Genomic DNA, 21,153 nt, shown 5'->3' on the forward strand with positions numbered 1-21,153 from the left:
GCCACCACTAAGAATCACGTTGGCGTCTATTCATAAACACCATTTAAGTGTTTGGTGGCGGGGCCTCTTAAAAGAGCTGTAAGGATTTTGCAGCTAAAGCTGAGTCAGGAAGCCTCTTAAATAAGATGTACTTGCCTCTAGCAATCAGAACCCACCCAAGAAATTGCTGGTACCAAGAAGCCATGCTTAACTCTGTTCTTTTGTGTCTAGAATTACTTCCCAAGCTCTCTCAGGTTTTATGTGAATGTAGTTGTCCATGTTGGTGAAGGAGTAAAGGTATAAAGGGAGGGTAGAAAGATTACATAGGGAAAAAAACCACAACTGTTTGGGCCTATTTTTCACCTTCCAAGGCCCACATTTGCATGGTGAATAAACTGGCTGATTTTGTGTGCCAACTTCACACAGAGAAAGGAGCCTCAATTGAGGATATACCTCTATGAAATCCAGCTATAAGGCATTTTCTCATTTAGATCAATGGGGGTTGGATAGCCCATTGTGGATGGTGCCCTTCTTGGGCTGGTGGTCCTGGGTTCTATAAAAAAGCAGGCTGAGTAAGCCATGGGAAGCAAGACGGTAAACCACACTTCTCCATGGTCTCTGCATCAGCTCTAGCTTCCAGGTTCCAGTCCTCATGTGTTTTTGTTCTGATTTCCTCCAGTTATGATCTGGAAGTTTCCTCCCCAACTTGCTTTTTAGTCATGGTGTTTTATTACAGCAATAGAAATCCTAACTAAGACAAGTTGATACCAGCATAATGGGATACTGCTGTGAAAGACCCAGCCGTGTTTTGGGGAGGATTGTGGAAGGACTTTGGAACTTGGGGCAAGAAAAGCCATTGAGTATTGAGACCTTAGTGGGGTGTTCTGTAAGAGCTTGAAAGATAAGAACATTGAGAATAGTACAGACAATGGAGAACTGGCTTATGAAATTTCAGAGGAAATATTAAACACTCTATCAGGGCCGTTTGCAATTTTAATTTAAGATTCTGTGGTTCTGGTTAGCTGGGGCTGAAGAATCAGCTGTAATTAACAAGAAAACAGAACTACTAAAGTTGCACTTTTACGTTATTGGGACAATTGATGCTTGTTAGCTGGAACTAAGAAATTAGTGGTGAGTTAGAAGAGACCAGCAACATTGAGGTGAAATCTTCTGAGAGCACAGAAAACTGTCTTCCAGAGACAGTTATGGTTGTCCCTTATGCTGGCAGGACTTGGTAATGTGTAAGAGTCACTTAGGTGGTACTGGTTTTGAAGGGACAAAGGGGTCATGGAGAGGAGCTGAGGCTTGGCACTGTGAGAGGCCAGGAGAGACCATTGATGAAGGTACAGCCTCAGTGTCAGTTGATGACCCAGGACTGAAGGGGTCAAGCAAAGAAGTTAAGTCATGGCACCATGAAAAGAGCCCATGAGAACCCATAGTGAATGTGCAGCCCAATTGCAACAAGGGATCCCAGCATTTGGAAATGCTAGTACCATGGGAAGGTGACCAAGAGCAGCAGCAGTGGAGTGGAGCCTGCTGGATCTTAGAAGACAAGCTGTGTGTTCTGCAGAAGGCAGAGGCAGAGAAGTGACCTGAGTCCTTTGGAGGATTCCAGAAGATTGTGAGTGAATCCCAGATAATTTGACATTCCGTTATTTATAGTGTTGGAGTTTGGTTTTGCTTGATTCGAATTGTGATGGCGTCTTGGTTCTTCCCTCTTGAATAAGGTAGATACTTTAATTTTATTTTTAAGGAAGCCCACAGATGAAAGACTTGAACTTTTAAAAGAGATTGAATATTTCTTAAAGAGACTGAAATTTTAATGTGTTTGAATTTATAAAGGCTGTGAGACTTTTAAAATTATTTATGATTTTCATGTGAGATCTTGAGGATGAATAAAAAAGGAAGTTATGGCTTAATAGTGATGTGTTTGTGTGTCAAGTTGACAAGGGGTCAGTTGTGCTGACTGGTTTTATGTGTCAACTTGACACAAGCTAAAGTCATCAGAAAGGAAGGAGCCTCAGTAGAAGAAATGCCTCAGTGAGAAACAACTATATGGCATTTTTTCATTTAGTGATAAATGGGGGAGCGCTCAGCCCATGTTGGGTGGTGCCATCCCTGAGCTGCTGGTCCTGGCTTCTATAAGAAGGTAGACTGAGTAAGCCATGGGAAGCAAGGCAGTAAGCAGCACTCCTCTATGGCGTCTGCATCAGCTCTGGCCTTTAGGTTCCAGTCCTGCTTGAGTTCATGTTCTGACTTCCTCCAATAACGGACTATGATCTGGAAGTGTAAGCTGAATAAATCCTTTCCTCTCCAACTAGCTTTTTGGTCATGGTGCTTCATTACAGCAATGGAAATCCTATCTAAGATAGTGGATTATCAGTTTTTGCCATTATCCTTTTAGGAAGTTCCCAATTGCCTCTCTTTCAGACAGCTTCATTTCTACTATTCCAAAGGAGTCCTTATATGTACTTGGTAGTAGTGGTTGTATTAGCTGATTAGCTTGCTTCTATTTCTCCACACTTAGCATTCTTTTGGTCTAGAACTGTAGTTTTGCAATAGTAAATTGAATGTAAGACACTTAGCCAGTTTGGCCTGCTATAGAAAATGGTCGTAGATGTAGAGTTTTAAACCACAAATGTTTATTTCCTATAGGTCTGGAGAATGGGAAGCCTGTAAGGTGACAACTAATTCCATATCCAGTGGGGCTCATTTCCTCACTCTGTGGTATGTAGTAATGAGGCGAGCAGGCCTGCTTTTCGTCCCACGTGGCTAGCTTAGCCCCGGAAATAATAACACAGAAACTGTATTCTTTTAAACACTGCCTGGCCCGTTAGTTCTAGCCTCCTATCGGCTAATTCTCACATCTTAATTAACCCATTTCTAATAATCTGTGTAGCACCACGAGGTGGTGGCTTACCGGGGAAAGATTCAGCATGTCTGACCTGGAGGCTGGCTCCATTGCATCTGCCCTCACTTCCATTCTTCCCAGCATTCTATTCTGTCTACTCCACCCACCTATGTTCTCACCTATCAGGCCAAGCAGTTTCTTTATTAATTAACCAATGAAAGCAACAAATAGACATATGACTTCCCAAATCAGTGGTTGTTGACATTTCTTAATATTTTTGTATGATAGCAAGTCAATGGGAAAGAAACTACATGCTGTCTGTTGTTGGTGCACTAATTCCATCATGAGGGCCATACCTTATTTGTGGCGAGCTCCCAAAGGCCCCACCTCCCAGTACATGTTTCAAATTCATAGAGTTGTTAGTACCTTCTAGGCCATGGCAGACAGCACTAAACTAGCAATATTTTGTGTTGTTATTTTTCTGTCCTTAACAAATGAAAGACTGCTGAATTGGACTATAATACACTGTTGTAGGGCCCTGGTCTGCCCTTGTTCCTTGGGGTGCATTTGTGAGGACAGTTTCTGGTCAGCTAACTAAGCATCCTGTTTGTTTCTGTGCTCTCCCTGCCCCACCTGGTGATTAGCTGCAGGGCATTGTCTCCATTGTTAATATGGTAATTTCCCACCTGCCTGGGTGGAGATCCTTGTGCAGCAGTTAGGTTGATAAGTACTCCCCCAAATCTGAATAAACTGGCATTCAGCTGATCTCCTTTTGAATGACCCTGGTCTCTATGTGTGTTTTTTCAATCTCCAGGCCCTTGCCCGACTGGCGCACGATACAGTGGCACGCGAACTGTACCGAGGGTGTAACACAAAATCCGGTGTTACAATTGGAGGCACCACTGGGATGATCATTGGCAACTGCAGTCAGAGACCCATCTGCAAGATCGGGAAGTAGGGATCCCTGAGAGTTCGCCCTTGGGAAGGCTGGCCAGCAGGTAAGAAATTGAGTGGCGAGAGTGAATTGGTTATGGGTGCAAGTAATTCTGTTCCAGTGTTAAAGGGCCAGTTAACAGGCCAGTTGTTAGCTCTTTTGGAGAATAAAGGCACTGGTATTAAAGTTGAGACAGCACAAGAGATCATTAAGACAGTTTTAGAGTTTAGTCCCTGGTTCCTACACGCAAGGGGCTTTAATATTACTGATTGGGAGCAGGTAAAGGCTGATCTTCAAAATGCACTGAAAGAGCTAGGGCCACAAGAATTCCCCATAGCGATATTTTCACTATGGCGCTTAGTCAGAGATGCTCTTCTCAGTGATGATGTAAAAGTGAAAGAGCAATTAGAGAGTTTAAACAAAACCCTTGAGGAGATTCAGGAAGTAGAATCTGTGAGTTCTATTAAGAGTTTTGAGGAACAGGAAGTATTAGAAAGGATATAGAAGAAGAAGAAGAAATTTTAGAAAAGGAGATCGCACTGATAAAAAAGAAGTTAGAAAAATAGGAAAGGAAGGAAGCAAACGGAGATGTCTCCATGAGACCTCCCATAGAGATGGAGATTTAAATGACTTTATCCAATTATGCAGAGACATTGATGGCACTCACGTGATGTGCCAGGTAATTGATTCTGACCTTAGGGAGGGTCAAGGTGGAGCTAGACAAAGGAATTGTTTTCAATGGGAAAGATCAGGACACATTAAAAGGAACTGCCCTACAGGTAAAGGGATGGTTAATCACCCCAGGAAATAAGCCAAGTGTGCTGGTACAAGCCTTTAATCCCAGATCTTGGGAAACTCTTGAGTTCAAGGCTAGCTTGGTCTACTGAGTGAGTTCCTGGAACAGCTAGAGGCAGGTTTGCTCTAAAGAAATCTAGACTCAAAAAGCTACAACTTTAGGACAGTAAAATGAGGTTAAATATGCTTCTTTTCCACTTTAAAATCTTGCTTCTTGGTCAAAAATCTTTAGTTTGTAGGCATATTTTAAAAATTGTTTAGGCTATCCTGAGTTTTTATTTCTTTCTTACAAAGTTGAGGATTGTTCTTTCGAGTTCTGTGAAAAGTTTTGCTATAATTTTAATGAACATTTACATTAAATCTGTAGGTGAGTTCTGTGAGAAATATTGCTATAATTTTTAATGGACATTAACACTGAATCTGTAGACTGCTTTCAGTGAAATTGTCATTTTTTCTACTTTCCCAAGAAAATAGGAGATATTTTTATTTTCTAATGTCTTAATTTTTTTTTAAAGGAGTTAAAGTTCTTATCATACAAGTTTTTCCATTTTGTATGGCCCACTCTTGGGTGGGAGTAGAATTGTCTCAGCTTGTGGTCCTTTCCTGCTGCCAGGTGTTGCTTCAGGGTGGACTGCTGAGACTCAGGCCTCTTACTAAATTTATCAAGGGCCAGAGTTATACTCTAACAAGTGATAATGGTTAAAAATAAACTTCTGTCCTGCTTGCTTAGAGTTACTCCAAGACATTTTGTGGTCTTCATGGATATTTAAAAGGATGATGTCTCATTTATCCTAGGTGTAAAAGAGATACATTTGGGTTGTTTTCAGATTCTGGCTATGATAAAGTAGTTATGCTGTGGGCATAGCTGAGCACATGTTCTTATGGTATGGTTAAACAACTTCTGTATTTAGGCCCAAAGGGGTATTGCTGATTTTTAAGGCAGATATTTGCCTAATTAAAAAAAATAGATATAATGGGGGGCCCCCAGTGCTGGGGAGACTCTCACTCAGGTCTCGGGATGGCACGGCCCTCCCAGTGATTCATGGGAGTCCGTCCTTGCTGCGGTCAAGTGGGGCTTTGGTTGATGGGATGGGACGGGAGCCAGTGCACTGGGGCCAAGGCTCATGGCCCACGCGGGGGAGGAGTTCGGCCCTGAGTGACCAGGAGAGAAAGTTTTTGGGGGAAGGGGCCACAGCCTAGTAATCCAAAAGGGTCATAGAAAATTCCAAAGATCCAGTGATGGTCACAAGGGGGCAATTCCCTGCCTCTGGGGACCACTCCCAGGGTCCTGAGCAGCTAGTTCCTAAAACAGCATAATGATAATCACAAGGGGGAGACTCCCTGTTTCTCAAGATTATTCTCAAGGTTACGGTCTGGCTTTGTTTTCAGCTAGTTCCTGGGGCAGGGTCGCTGAACTGGCTGGCCCTGGATTTTTGATGTTTCTCTTCCTGCTGGGAGAGTCTGGATTTATCCAGGTTTTTCAATACTAAAATGGGTTTATCTTTTCCCACTCTGTAGTCTTGTTATACATAAGTTTCTCAATTCAGGAGATTTAATTTATGGTTTTTCCCAATGTTTGTGCCACTGAGGCTGTGTTTGTGATGTGGCAAAGTGTACTTCAAATTTTTTCTCTGTGAGGTTCAATATAATCTTTATATGCTGTGGCCTTTTTCCATTTTCCTATCTGCAAGGCAGACTTACAACTTAAAAAAAGATAACTTTTATACTTTTAATTAAATATCCAATGGTTAAAGCCCTAGTTATAATATTCTTATGGGAGACCTTGAGCCAATAGGTAAAATTCTTACCAAAAAAACAATAAACCAGTTTCCAATAGAGACACTGGCTTTGCTAAATTTTGCTCTGAGTTTTCAATTTCTCACAAAACGGGAATACCGTATAATCCTCAAGGACAAGCTATAGTGGAGCGCGCACATCATACGCTCAAAGCCTATTTGCATAAAACAAAGAAAAAGGGAATATGGTTCCACCCCCAGAGATCATTTGTCTTTTATTTTATACATTTAAAATTTTTTGACTGTTGATGCTCAATCTCATACCACTGCTGACCGGCATTGGTGGCCAGATTCTTCTGGGATGCCTCATGTCAAATGGAAGAATCTAGCAGAGGGCACCTGGTATGGTCCAGATCCTGTACTGGTGTGGGGAAGAGGGGCTGTTTGTGTTTTCCCGCAGGATGCTGACAATCCAATATGGGTACCTGAGCGTCTGGTGCATGCTGTGGATTTTCCTGTCCAGAAGCCTAAAGACAGGACAGAGCCAAGAGATCAAGGAGATTCTGGCTTTCAACTGAAGAGTTGCGGGATTCCTGAGGAGTTGGCTATGGTGGTCCAAGTGCCAAGGATTGTTCCTCTACCTAACTACCCATCCCATGATATTGGCAGTTATTGCTGTTGCTGCCAGAGCGGCTAGAGCTGCTGGATTTTTCATTAGTCAGTCAGTTGCTTCCTGCTAGCACAAAGGATATCTTCTCAGGGCAGGTTGCAAATGCCTTGGCCATTCAAATTGAGCTAAATTTACATATGAATATTGCAGTTAATTTTGCTCTTGGTTGTGGTTAAAGACCACTGCTAGATTTTACAGTAATAGGCTTATTGCCGTTATTCACCGACCCTGAGGTGTACAATTTACAAATTGGCTCTTGAAATTATTCTAGTTAGCTATACCAGGGTTCCTTTCACCAGCGTTGAGACCTTACTTAAAGGGCTCCATTTTGGGCAAAATTATTAAGGGTTGAGCAGGCACAGTCTCCTTAAGGAATGCTTATATGTGCTGGAGCATCATGCCAGAGCCAAAGGCAAGCTCAGGTCAATGTTGCCACGTGGCAAGTCCTCTTAGCTATTGCCCCAGAGAATCTTTCAGCACAAATTTGGCTAACCTCGGTGATGGATGACTAGTGAGCCAATGACGGGAAAGGTTTTTGGGGGGCTGCCCCAACCTAAGACAGGAAATGTGTTTTGACCTGGATGCTTTCCCATGACGGGTAAGGGGTATTGCCTGACGTCCAATGCCACCCAAGACAGGCCTAGTCATAATTTATATAAAAGGGGGACCTGTAGGGCCCTGGTCTGCCCTTGTTCCTTGGGGTGCATTTGTGAGGACAGTTTCTGGTCAGCTAACTTAAGCATCCTGTTTGTTTCTATGCTTTCCCTGCCCCACCTGGTGATTAGCTGCAGGGCATTGTCTCCATTGTTAATATGGTAATTTCCCACATGCCTGGGTGGAGATCCTTGTGCAGCAGTTAGGTAGATAAGGACTCCCCCAAATCTGAATAAACTGGCATTCAGCTGATCTCCTTTTGAATGACCCTGGTCTCTATGTGTGTTTTTTCAATCTCCAGGCCCTTGCCCGACTGGCGCACGGTACAGTGGCACGCGAACTGTACCAAGGGTGTAACACAAAATCGGGTGTTACACACTGTATTAATTCCTAAAAGTATTTTAGACTTATTTAAAAGTCCCTTCAAATGGACTTTGTCTTGCAGTCTTATATTTCACTTTGTATATATAATAAGTAAAGTAGAAATGAAATGAGTTGGTTAAGGAATTCACTTGATTTTAGCTGAGAGGCCAAGAAAAGCAACAGTGAAGAGATTTTTAAAACATCTTCATGTGTAGAAGTAATTTTGGGTTGGGAAGATGGCTCCATTGGTAAGTGCCTGCCTACTGTACAAGTTTGAGGACCTGAGCTTGACTCGCTTTGCACACCCGTATCCCCAGCTTGGGGGGATCCCAGGGGCTTGCTGGCTAGCCAGTCCAGCCCGTCAGTGGACACTGTAAATAGGACCGAGAGTGAGAACGGGCCCGTCGTAAACTCACATGGAGCCCCAGGGGGAGACTAAGCTTTATACACACTCAGTGTTTACTGTCTTTTAACCGGTACGTTTTTTCTTAGTGATCTCGTCCAATATGTTAAATTGTGAATTGAAACTTTAAAAAAATGGGTTTAGTAAAGCAAAGGATATTAGCATAGCTTTGCCTTTGTCTAAGGCCTCTAAACTGTGGCTTATTTACATATATAGGGACTGGTCAGTGTCTGTCTAGCATCATTGTGATGACCTTTTCTATCATTGTATAATATGGTTGTGACAATAAGTTTGAAAACAAGAAAAATGTGTGAGAAAAGTTACAAAAACAATGAGAATTTTGAAAATAATGGAGGATTTTATAATCTGCATTATGAATTCTATTAGGCTGGATAAAATGTATCAAATCCAAATTATCAAGAGGTTTAAGTGGTGAAACTACCACCAAGTAATAATGACATTTTCTTAGTGTTAATTTATCTTTGCAGTATTATCCACTGAAAGCCTGAAGTTCCTAAGAAAATCTAGAAACTTATCTACCATTTAAAAGTAATCTTTTAATCCCACTCTATTTTGTAATAGACATCGTAGAGGATTTTCACAGACTCTCCAGTCACGTGCTGCTGCAGACGTAGAGTGCTCTCTGCTCTGGCGGTGGGCTGCCTGTAAGATGGGCAGGGTGCAGGGCAGCTGTCTTTCACACCCCTCCCCCGCTGCTCTGCTCACATTATTAATATTGTTTAATTTTGTCCAATATTGCTATTTGTAAATATTCTTAAATGACTCCATTTTGTGAAGAAATTAATTTAATAAAATTTAATGCAATTTGATCTCTAATCCTGTTAAACTCACTGGTCAAATACAGCTCCAGTACACTATAGTGTGGCAAAGGTGAATGACAGAAGGGTGTGTCTGAGTACTTATAGTTATATTACTTCCAGTGTGGCTGACACTTATAGCCTTATAACTCACTCAGGACATAGGATTCGAGTATTAATTGATATTAAATATTAATAAAAATCCCACATTTTCTTTAAAAAATTTTCCTAAAATTTATTATATGTATATGGATGTTTTTCCTTATCTGTGTCTATGCAGCACATTTACAAAGTGTCTGCAGAGGCTAGGAAAGGGTCTTGGATCCTCTAGAACTGAGGTTACAAATGGTTGTGAACCGCAGCATGGATGCTAGGAACTGAACTCAGAACTTTTGCAAGAATAACCAATGCTCAGCCACTGAGCAATCTGTCCAAATGCTCTTGCAGAGGATGTAGGTTCTGTTCCTAGCAAACACATGATGACTTACTGTAGGAAAAGTTTTCCTCCCTCACAGCCTCTCTCAAATGGTCACCCAGAGCATTAATAGTAACTGTAAATGCCGGGCTAACTCAGTTGATAGAGCATGAGACTCTTAATCTCAGGGTTGTGGGTTTGAGCTCCACATTGGGTGCCATATATTGATGGAGTTTCCTGTCCTGCAGCTCTTCTCAAATAATCACTCAGAGGCTTAATATTAATTATAAATGTGCGGCCAATAGCTCAGGCTTATTACTAACTAGCTCTTACATTTTAAGTTAACCCATATTTCTTATTTACACTCTGATACATGGCAGGACCTTTATTAGCATGGTATGTTTATCTCCTGCTTCCTTCTGCATCTTGCTGACAACTCTTCTGACTCCACCCTTCCTCATTCCACCATTCTCAGTTTTGCTTTCCCACCTAACTTTATGCTGTTCAACTATTGGTCAGTCAACTTCTTTATTAAACTAATCACATCAACAAATTTTCACAGTGTAAAAGGATGATTCCACAACAGCTTAACAGCCCTCTATAACTCGAATTTCAGGGAATCTTGTGCCTTCTTATGACCTATGAGAGACATCAGACAGGCACATGGTACACAAATATATGCAGACAAAACATCATATACATAGAAATCCCTCGAATCAACTTGATATTCTTATTCCTTCTAAAATTGTATCTCAATGCTTCCCCTCAGTTAAGTTAGCCACAATGTCTCTTAGTACCTGACTTAGACCTAGAATTTTACGTATATATTTTTGTATTTGATTTCTGGGTTATCAGACCCTCATCTAGTAGACAGCATTGTGGCCTCGAGTACCGTGTTCACAACTTGCATTGAAAGCTTATTAAGGATGGCTGATAACATTTGTAACTTACAACTTGAAGAAAAATCTTGGCAAACATAAGTTAATATCTTCTAGTTTTGGTGGTCAGATTTATGCCTCAATACTGCTAAATCTTGTTACACAAGATAAAAACATATCCAGTACTTATGTTATTTAAGTTCTTCATGGAGTCAATGTAAAAGTTTTAAAATACATTTTTAATATTAAACATGCACATCATTGTCAATATTTGGAGCCATGGTGCTTGATAATTTCAAGAGACTTGTAAAACCCAGCTAGAAATAGTAAAAAATCAAAGAAAATAGACTATAATGTATACTAGATGGAATAAAAGCTTGTATTCAAAATGAAGTCATTGTTGAAGAAGAAAGGAATTATTTTGAAAATGAAAATATGTTGTAGTTTATATTACAAATTATATAAGCCATGATAAAATTTATCAAATTTAAAATACCAAGAGATTTAAGTTAGACTAAGCAAGGAAGAATGGTTGTATCAGATATTGGACCAACCCAAAATCCTTCATTGACACAAGGAAAGAAGTAAAATAGACTGTATACAAATTGGGCTCTCTCTTTATATCTATATCTAGCAATTTCTGACTGATGATAAAATAATGCACAATTAAATGAATGTTGTTTGGAAAATTGGCTATACAGGTACAAGTAAAATTTTTTTATTTAAATATTTGTAAGCACACAAAACATTCCAGATTGGTTACCTAAATGTAAGAAACAGAGCAATTGAAAGAAATATATGGAAGATTTTATTTCTAATCTTGGAGGTAAATAAGCATTATTTAATAAACATAAATTTAAGTTCTATAAAATTTTAGCTTTCTTTGTATTAAAAGTATAAAGTTAAAAAACATGGCAAGCTTTATGATGATGTTTCCAATATATAAAACCAAGAGTTAATATCCATTATATATCATGAGCTCTACCAAATCTCTGAAAAGAAAGCAATACAACCTAAGTCTAGAATAGAAACAAGGTTTTCCAATAAAAGGAAACATGAGTAGTCAATAAAATCTAATTAGTGGTCAGGGAAGTGTAAATTAAAACTGCAGTAAGATAACTCTGTTAATTAGATTTGAAGAAGTCATTGTTGCTATCCATTGTTGGTCCAGAGATGAGGGGGTTGGTGCTTATAAACTGGTACTGGAAATTGAAAGTCAGAATAGCTTTTCACGACTCCTGTTTAGAATTGTCTCCTTAAAATTGTGCAAACCTTTTAATGTAGCATTTCCGTTGTAGACATATACAGGATCCAATACTTGAATTGACAAATATGCAATGATGTTTGCTATAGTATTGATTATACTCTCCCAAAACCGGAGAAAGCAAAACAAATAATGCCCCCCAAACCAGAGGCCTTTTGACTCAGTTTGTCAGCCATACTACATATGCTGCAATGATGTAATGTTATGCTGTATAAACCTCATAGGAATGAAGTGATTTGATATGCTGTCCTCAGAGAAAGTCTATGAGACAAAGAAATATAATTACAAAAGATTCCATGTCTATATTAGAAACATGAATATACATATATAATTTGTGAGGTTAATTTATGTGAAGGATATAGGTAAATTAAGAGAGACTTTATCAATAATTATGAAAATTAAGCATTTGGTCATATTTGGAAGTTGCAGTTGTTAATAAAAGATTATTTAAATAATTAAAGCCATGAAAGACAAAAAAAAAAAAAAACCCAAGTCAGTCTTTTTTTTTTTTTTTTTTTTTTTTTTTTTTGGTTTTTCGAGACAGGGTTTCTCTGTGGCTTTGGAGCCTGTCCTGGAACTAGCTCTGTAGACCAGGCTGGTCTTGAACTCACAGAGATCCGCCTGCCTCTGCCTCCCGAGTGCTGGGATTAAAGGCGTGCGCCACCACCGTCCGGCCCCCAAGTCAGTCTTGAAACCATGTTACTTCTTCACAAAGCATAGTTGACAAACTTCATGGTATCACAAAGGGAAACTTACTTATTTTCTTTAGCGCCAGAGTATTCCTTCCAGTATGTATTTGGTTGGTTCTGATCCATAACTATGAACATGACAGTCAAAAAGAGCAACAAACTGGGCCGTAGTGGCGCACTCCTTTAATCCCAGCACTCTGGAGTTAGAGACAGGCGGATCTCTGGGAGTTCCGGGACAGGCACCAAAGCTACAGAGAAACCCTGTCTCAAAAAAACCAAAAAAAAAAAAAAAGAGCAACAACTAGATATATTCAATAAACTTAAACAAATTACAGAGAACAAACAAAAGTATAACATTAAGGCAAAGTTAATAGAAAAAAGTTCAACTAGAAGGGTGTTAAGACCCTTTTTGCTATATGAGACATTTAATCATAGCTGAATCAGCTTAATAGAACCAAGCTTGAATGAAGCTGTAATTTTTTCTTTCAATACATCTAAATTCAAATATTAAGAATAATTTCAAAAACAAAGTGGAGAATTCAGTGCTTGTAAAATCTTTGAGTTGTGATGATGTAATTAAAGTTTTATTTATTGTACAAATGTGGTATCACCTCTTTTGATTACATTTTGTCAAATTACATTGCCAGAAATTATACATGTAAAAGGGCTGATTTGGGGGTTTTAAGAATTACAATGTGGTAGACGTGATTTCTGGTAGCCCAGAATCAGTGTTCTAAGGAGGCAATGAAAGTGAGTTATTCAGTGGTCAATATAAGGTTAAGAAAATAGAGTTATTAAATAAATATTAACAAATATTGACGACATTATTTTTGTATTTTATTGGGTCATAATTTAATAAAAACAAGTTAGCAGAGCCAAGAGAAATTACAGAAAACATACAAACACATACAAAGTAAGCAATACTAATGAGTCACTGAAGAAACCATAGGAAGAATAAAACTTCTTAGAGTCAAATGAGAATGAAATATCCAGATCTTCGGGTTAAAGAAAACAGTTCTAAGAGGGAAGTGTATAGAAATGTGTATCTATCTGGAGAAAACTGAGAGATACTAAATGAGCTATCCATAGAGCTTAGCCATTATTTTATATCTGCCTTGATTTTTATTGTTTCCCAGCTCTTCAGCTCTATGGATAGCTCATTTAATATCTCTCATACTAAGAATTACTTCTTTGGAAAGACAAGCATGATACTCAAGTCCTTCACCAAGCTGGTCAAAAGAGAGCATCAAGCCAATATGACTAGAGATAAAAAGAACATATTAGAGTGGATGCCCCTGAAACCAAGACCACAGTCAGGAGATTTTCAAAATTTATACAAAATAAATTAGAAATCTAGAAGAAGTGAATAAAATTCTATACACATAAAACTTGAGCCAAAATTTAACCAATAATATATAAATACCCAGATAGATACAAACAGGAACAATGAAACAAAGGCTAGCCCAGGCCTGGGTTGAGTCATTGTTGAATGCTTTTGTTTGTCATAGCCAGAACCTGGAAATAACCTAAATGCCCCTGGACTGAAGAATGGATAAGGAAAATATGGTACATTTACAGAATGGATTACTACACAGCAGAAAAAAATAACGACATCTTGAATTTTGCAAGAAAATGATTGGAGCTAGAAAACATTGAGTGAGGTAACCCAGACACAGAAAGACAGTTATCACATGTACTCACTCATAGGTGGTTTTTAAACATAAAGAAAACCAGCCTACAAACCACAATCCCAGAGAACTTAGACAACAATGAGGACACTAAGAGAGACTTACATAGATCTAATCTACATGAAAAGTAGAAAAAAAAGATCTCCTGAGTAAATTGGAAATATGGGGACCTTGGGGGAGGATTAAAGAGGGGAGGGGAGCAGAAAAAAATGTAGAGCTCAATAAAAATCAATAAAAAAAAATAACACCAGTGCTCCCCAGTGTGTTCCTTAAAACAGCGAATGAAAGAATGCCTTTATATTTATTCAACAAAGATAAAAGATACCACACAATAGAAGAGTACAGATAATTATTCTTGATAGACATAAAAGCAAAAGTCCTCAAAATCTTTACAATCTAAATTCAATGACATATTTACAAATACTTCATGGTAAAGTTGGTTTAATGCCAGAAATGTAAGAATGCAAATTAGTAAACACAGTAGCGCACATTAGTAGAATAGAAACCACGTATTTCATTTCAATAGATGCAGCAAAAAACTCTGCAACAAAATTTAACATCTCTTTCTGATAAAGAAAATATCCCTGAAGAAATGATCAATAGGAATAGCAGGATTATACCTAAATATAACAAAAATCATTTACAACGAATATATAACATTATACTGAATGCAAATAAACTGAAAAAAATTTCCCTTAAAATCAGGAATAAAACAAAACTATCCATAGTTACTCAATATAATCTAAGTTTGAAATCTTAGCTATAGCAATAACACAAGGGAGAAAATAAGAGGGATATAAAATGAAAGAAGTCAAGTTATATTTGCAGACAATCTGATCTCATCTATGAAATACCATAAAAGACCCTAAAACATGACAAGAAAATTTGTAGATCCAATATACATTTTCATCAGTGTTGCAGGATACAAACTCTCACACAAAATCAAGAACTTTCCTTTGTATATTTGTTTTTCTGGAAAAAGAACCAACCTTATTAGCTGCAACCATAATAAATAAAAAGTAAACAGTAAATTTCTGAAGAAATAAATAGAAAATAGTAAAAGATGGAAAAGGCATCCCATGTTCATGGATTAGCAGTTAGTCTTGAGAGAATGGCCATATTATTAAAAGTGCTCTACAGATTCACTATAGCTGCCTTTAAAACTCCAATGACATTCTTCACAGTAGTAGGAAAGAATTAATATAGAAAAGCAAAAGACCCTAAATGTTAAACCTGCCTTTGAGGCATCACAATGCCTGATACCAAATTTTAATACAGTGAAATAATAATAGAAAAAGTATGAGATTGACAGTTAAACCAAGCTCATGGCTCAGTAAAACAGGACCAGAAACAAACCTATGCAACCACCTCCATCTAATCTTCTATTAAGAGGCCGAAAACCTAGGTTGGAAAAGAAACAGACTCAGTACTGGTGCTGGGAAAATTGGAAATCCGTGGATAAAAGATAGAAATAGACTGCCATGTCTCACCTGCACAAAAATCAATTCAAAATTGAACAATGACTTAAATGTAAGACCTGGAACTTTGAAACTGAAGGAGAGCAGAGGGACCCATGTATCTAGGCACAAAACTTTCTGAATAAGACTCCCAACAGCTCAGGAAAGAAGAACAAGAATTTAAATTGCCTCAGGCAGATACACAGTAAAAGTTCATTAAGAGTTCATCTCACTCGATCAGAGCGACTATTGTCATGAAAAGCAGACAGCGTGTGCTGGTGAAGAAGCTGGGGAAAGGAACACTGTGCCCTCATAGTGGCACCATAAACTAATGGAGCAGACAAGTCAGTGTGCCGGTTCCTCCACAAACTGGGGACAAAGCTGTCATTTGATCCAATTGTACAATTTTGAATGTGAACCCAAAAGGATACAGCCAAGTTTCTATAGATATTCCTGCATACATATATCTGTCATATTACTCGTCACAATAGCCAAGCTATGGGACAGGCCTGGGCAGGACAGTGATAGCTACTGGATTGACACTGGATGCTAAATCAAAGGAAATAATGTGAAATGGATGGGGGAAGATGGGAGTTTAGAGTTTGGATGGCAATAACCAACGTTCTGAGAAAGAAATTGGGGAAATATATGCATTACTCCATTCATTTTTACCTCAAGAAAAAAATATTTTCTGTGAATAAACCTAATCAAGAAATTGAAAAACCTCTACAGTGAAAACCTGGAACACTGAGGAAGGTAACTGAGGTAGATACTAGGTTGAAAAGACCACATGCTCTGGGATTGGAAGAATTCATATTGCGAAATGCTATCTTACCATAAGTGACACACATTATCCCCATCCAAATCTCAGTGCCATTCTTCACAGCAATAGAAAATAAAACCTTAATTCACAAAGGACCCCAGATACTGTAAGGAATCCTGAGCAGAAAAGACTGGTGCAGGAGATATCACTACAACCAATTTCAAGTTATATTACAGAGCCATTTTAATAAAAGCATCCCAGTGTAGACACAAGACAGGTAAGTCAATCAGTAAAATAGATGATCTGGACACGGATCTACGTACCCGCAATCACTTGAGTTTTTTGACGCCAAAATGATACCAAAAAATATACATTGGACAAAAGACAGCATCTTTTGCAAATGGCTGTGGGTGAAGTAAATATTCCCATGTCGAAGGAGGAAGCTATATCCATGTTTGTTACCTTGTACAAAAAAATTGATTTTAAATGGATGTAATATCTCAATGTAAGACCTGAAACTCTGAAACCATTGGAAGAAGAAACCAAAGGGATTATTAAAGACATAGGCAGTGGCAGTAACTTCCTGAATAGGGGACCACTCACTCAGGATATAATGTCAGCAGTGGACAAATGGATCTCACGTAATCAAAGAGCTTCTGCAGAACTATATAGAAACAATTAACAGAGTTTACCAACACCCTCCAAAATGGGAGAAATTCTGTGCTAACTATACATATGATATGATTAATATCTAGAATGTACAAATAACTAAAAAAAGCAATTTTTTAGTTTGAAAAAGGATTCAAACAAGTCAGTAAATGGCTAAAAGAGCAGGTAGTGCTCAAATAATGAAACATAAAGTTGTTCAATAAACACATGTAAAAAGCCCAACCTCTTTATCATAGAAATTCAAATTAAAATTGCACTGAGATTCGATCTCACACCAGTAAGAATATCAGTAAGTAAGAAAATAAAAAATTCTGGTGAGGATGTGGATCAAAGTGAACCTTCCACTGTGTATGGGAATGTAAACTAGTGCAGACTCTATGGAAATTGGTATAGAGGTTCTAAAAAAAAGTCATCTTCCCTGTGACCTAGTTAAACCACTCCTGGATATTTCCCCAAAGAACTCCAAGACAACATATCACAGAGATTCTTGCACAGCAATATTTGTGGTAGCAGTGGTTACAGTTCCAGCAACAAAGAGACAATGGGGAATAGAGAAGAAAAATCTGGTGCATTTGTACAATGGAATTCTTTTTTTTAAAATCTCTCTTTTTTTAAATATTTATTTATTATGTATACAACATTCTTTCTGTGTGTATGCCTGCAGGCCAGAAGAGGGCACCAGACCTCATTACAGATGGTTGTGAGCCACCATGTGGTTGCTGGGAATTGAACTCAGGACCTTTGGAAGAGCAGGCAATGCTCTTAACCGCTGAGTCATCTCTCCAGCCCAAAATGTATGTTTTTTGTTTTTTTTTCAAGACAGGGTTTCTCTGTGGTTTTGGAGCCTGTCCTGGAACTAGCTCTTGTAGACCAGGCTGGCCTCGAACTCACAAAGATCCTCCTGCCTCTGCCTCCCAAGTGCTGGGATTAAAGGCGTGCGCCACCACCACCCTGGAATTCTTTTCATACATAAAGAAGTATGAAGTTATATTATTTTAGGAAAATGTATGTAACTGGAAATAATAATATCAGGTGAATTAAGCAGTCTCAGAAAAAAATAAATGTTTTTGAAAATCATGGTTCATAGGTTTTATGTAGATGTGGAAATTTATAAATGTATGTATGACATAAATATAGACTGGACTCTCAGGAAATAAATGGGACTAACAGGAGGGAGGATGGGTGAAAAAGGAAGGCCATGCTTGAAGGTTATGAGGGGAACATGCTCAACATAAAATATCTACTTCTATTAAAATAATATTATGTAGCAAACATTATGCTATATACAATGGAAAGTTTGAAAAATGCATAGGAAATAAAAATGAAAATGCAGTTAATAAAAAAGTGTTAAAAACTTAGAACACAGTAATCAATGACTAATGTGCATATTGGCTATTTCAGTGCTGTTTGTAGGAGTGCAAGTGAGGGGCATGATGGGTAGACATAAGATACAGATGTGATTAACTTGTGAACTAGAAGGTCTGCTTAAATGATGCTAGTGTTTGGATAGTACTGTTGTACTGATTCATCGCTGCTGTGCACCAAAATGTTTTTACACTTACTTATTTACTTAGTGTGTGTGTATGTGTGCACGTGCATATATTTGGGCATGCATGTGGAAATTGGAGGAAAATGTATGGGAGTCAGTTTTCTCCTTCCACCATGTGAGTTAGGGGTGTCATACTCAGTACACCAGTCTTGGCAGCAGGTCCCTTTATCCACTGAGCCATTTTGCCAGCTCCCACATGACCTTTTGTTTATTAAAAATATACTATTGGGAAATGCATTGTCAATACTTAGTTTCATCATTAGTATGTATGTCAGTGTTGTTACTGATGCTGAATGGGGGAGTTTTAACACACTGCTCTATTCATACATGTAGACTCCTCATAACAAAGGTCCAAGAAGGTGCCTTGTTAGTGAGATAAGGGGTAGAACTTTCTAAGGAGAGGGTGTGTAGGCGCAGTCTGCTTGTTTGTCCCGGCCACCCAGAACTGAAATAATCACACAGAAACCATGTTATTTAAATCACTGCTTGGCCCATTAGCTCTAGCTTTTTATTGGCTAACTCCTATATCTTAATTTAACCCATTTCTATTAATCTGTATATCACCATGAGGTCGTTGAGCAAAGTTTCAGCACGTCTACCTCTGGCACGGATCCATGGCATCTCCCTGACTCTGCCTTCTTCCTCCCAGAATTCAGTTCCATCTTCCCCACCTACCTAAATTCTGCCCTATCAATAGGCCAAGGCAGTTTCTTTACTCATTAATGGTAATCACAATACACAGAGGGGACTCCCACATCAAGGGTGTGTATCTAACTTGTAAATCATTACAGTTCTCATGAGGTGAAACATTTGCTGCATTTGGGTTTCTTGATTTTTAGAAACAGAACAGGACAATGCATGATGCTCTCTGTATTCTCTAGAGCAGTGCAGCTAAGGACAAGACCACAGAGTTAAGAGCCCAGTCGCCTGTGTTTAAACCTCAGCTCTACAGGTACTGTACCTGGAGCTTAAGCATGCTTTTTTTTTTTTTTGCTTTATTTTCCTTGGCAAAATGGGTTTGATACAAGCTGTGTGCATAAAGCACTTGAGACCTGACAGCTGGTAACTTTGTGTGTGTTATGCTCATCCTAGCACCTAGGAAGCTTAGGCAAAAGGGTACAGAGTTTGAGACCAGTCTGGGCTACAGCAAGGGAAAAGGAAAGCAATACCTTGTTCATAGTGAATGTCAGTAATAGACATTGCTGAGCTAGACTCCAATCTTCTAGTAGATTTGTCCTGTTCTTAATTTCAGAAAGCACTTATTTTGAGGGTAATTTACATGTCTGCTGTGTTTTTGCTGTGGGTCAGCAGAATATAATGCGCCACCTGCATGCCTTCCGTACCAGGTGCACAGGAGTGGGCAGAAAATAGGAAAGAACTGTTTCTTGTGATTTAAATTATATCTCATACTCTTGAATCTGTATTTTTTTTATTTTCCAGATTAAATTCACTTCTGAGGAAAAACAAACAAAAAATAAACAGAGCAAAATAGAACAAAAAATAAGCTAGCAGAGTGGTCAGTAGCAGCTCAATGGACCTGGCTCTGGAAAGCAGCGAGTTTGTGAACAGAGTGTGGGTTCAGTGTGAGAATGAAAGCTGCCTGAAGTGGAGGCTGCTGTCTCCTGAGGCTGCGGCCAGGGTGGAGCGCAGCGAGCCCTGGTACTGCTTCATGAATGCTGACTCCAGCTACAACAGCTGCTCAGTCTCCGAGGAGGATTTCCCTGCAGAGTCTCTGTTCCTTGAAAGCGGGTATAAGATTGTCTATTCACAGCTTCCTCTGGGAAGCCTGGTTTTGGTGAAATTGCAGAATTGGCCAACGTAAGTAAGGGATTTACTTGTTGTTTATTACTTATTAATTATCATCACTTAATTACTGATTTCTTTAATTTTTATTACCTTTACTTATTTTCATGTGTGTTCGTAGGTCTGTGTGCATGAGTGTGTGTGTATGAGTGTGTGTGTATAAGTGTGTGTGTATGAGTGTGTGTGTATGAGTGTGTGTATGCATGAGTGTGTGTGTATGAGTGTGTGTGTATGAGTGTGCATGAGTGTGTGTGCATGAGTGTGTGTGTATGAGTGTGTGTATGAGTGTGTGTGTGTATGAGTGAGTGTGCATGAGTGTGTGTGCATGAGTGTGTGTATGAGTGTGTGTGTATAAGTGTGTGTGTATGAGTGTGTGTGTGTAAAAGTGTGTGTATGAGTGTGTGTGTATGAGTGTGCATGAGTGTGTGTGCATGAGTGTGTGTGTATGAGTGTGTGTATAAGTGTGTGTGTATGAGTGTGTGTGTATGAGTGTGCATGAGTGTGTGTATGAGTGTGTGTGTATAAGTGTGTGTGTATGAGTGTGTGTGTGTGTAAAAGTGTGTGTGTATGAGTGTGTGTGTATGAGTGTGCATGAGTGTGTGTGCATGAGTGTGTGTGTATGAGTGTGTGTGTATGAGTGTGTGTGTGCATGAGTGTGTGTGTATGAGTGTGTGTGTGCATGAGTGTGTGTGTATGAGTGTGTGTGTATGAGTGTGTGTGTATGAGTGTGCATGAGTGTGTGTGTATGAGTGTGTGTGTATGAGTGTGTGTGTAT

At 38.9% G+C, this 21,153-nt stretch overlaps 1 protein-coding gene across 3 annotated transcripts in view; it reads left to right on the plus strand.

Annotated features, from left to right (window-relative positions):
* Nucleotides 1-21,153, plus strand: part of Zcwpw2 (zinc finger CW-type and PWWP domain containing 2) — a 125,079-nt gene that overhangs the window by 16,499 nt on the left and 87,427 nt on the right. For all 3 annotated transcript variants that reach the window (XM_075964231.1, XM_075964234.1, XM_075964233.1), the window contains exon 2: nt 20,016-20,393. In XM_075964231.1, the coding sequence (XP_075820346.1) occupies nt 20,107-20,393 (287 nt within the window). In that variant the 5' untranslated portion in view covers nt 20,016-20,106. The remainder of the gene's footprint in view (nt 1-20,015; nt 20,394-21,153) is intronic.

The sequence above is a fragment of the Microtus pennsylvanicus genome, chromosome 3 (genome assembly GCF_037038515.1).
Source record: "Microtus pennsylvanicus isolate mMicPen1 chromosome 3, mMicPen1.hap1, whole genome shotgun sequence".
In the NCBI taxonomy this organism is placed as follows: domain Eukaryota; kingdom Metazoa; phylum Chordata; class Mammalia; order Rodentia; family Cricetidae; genus Microtus; species Microtus pennsylvanicus.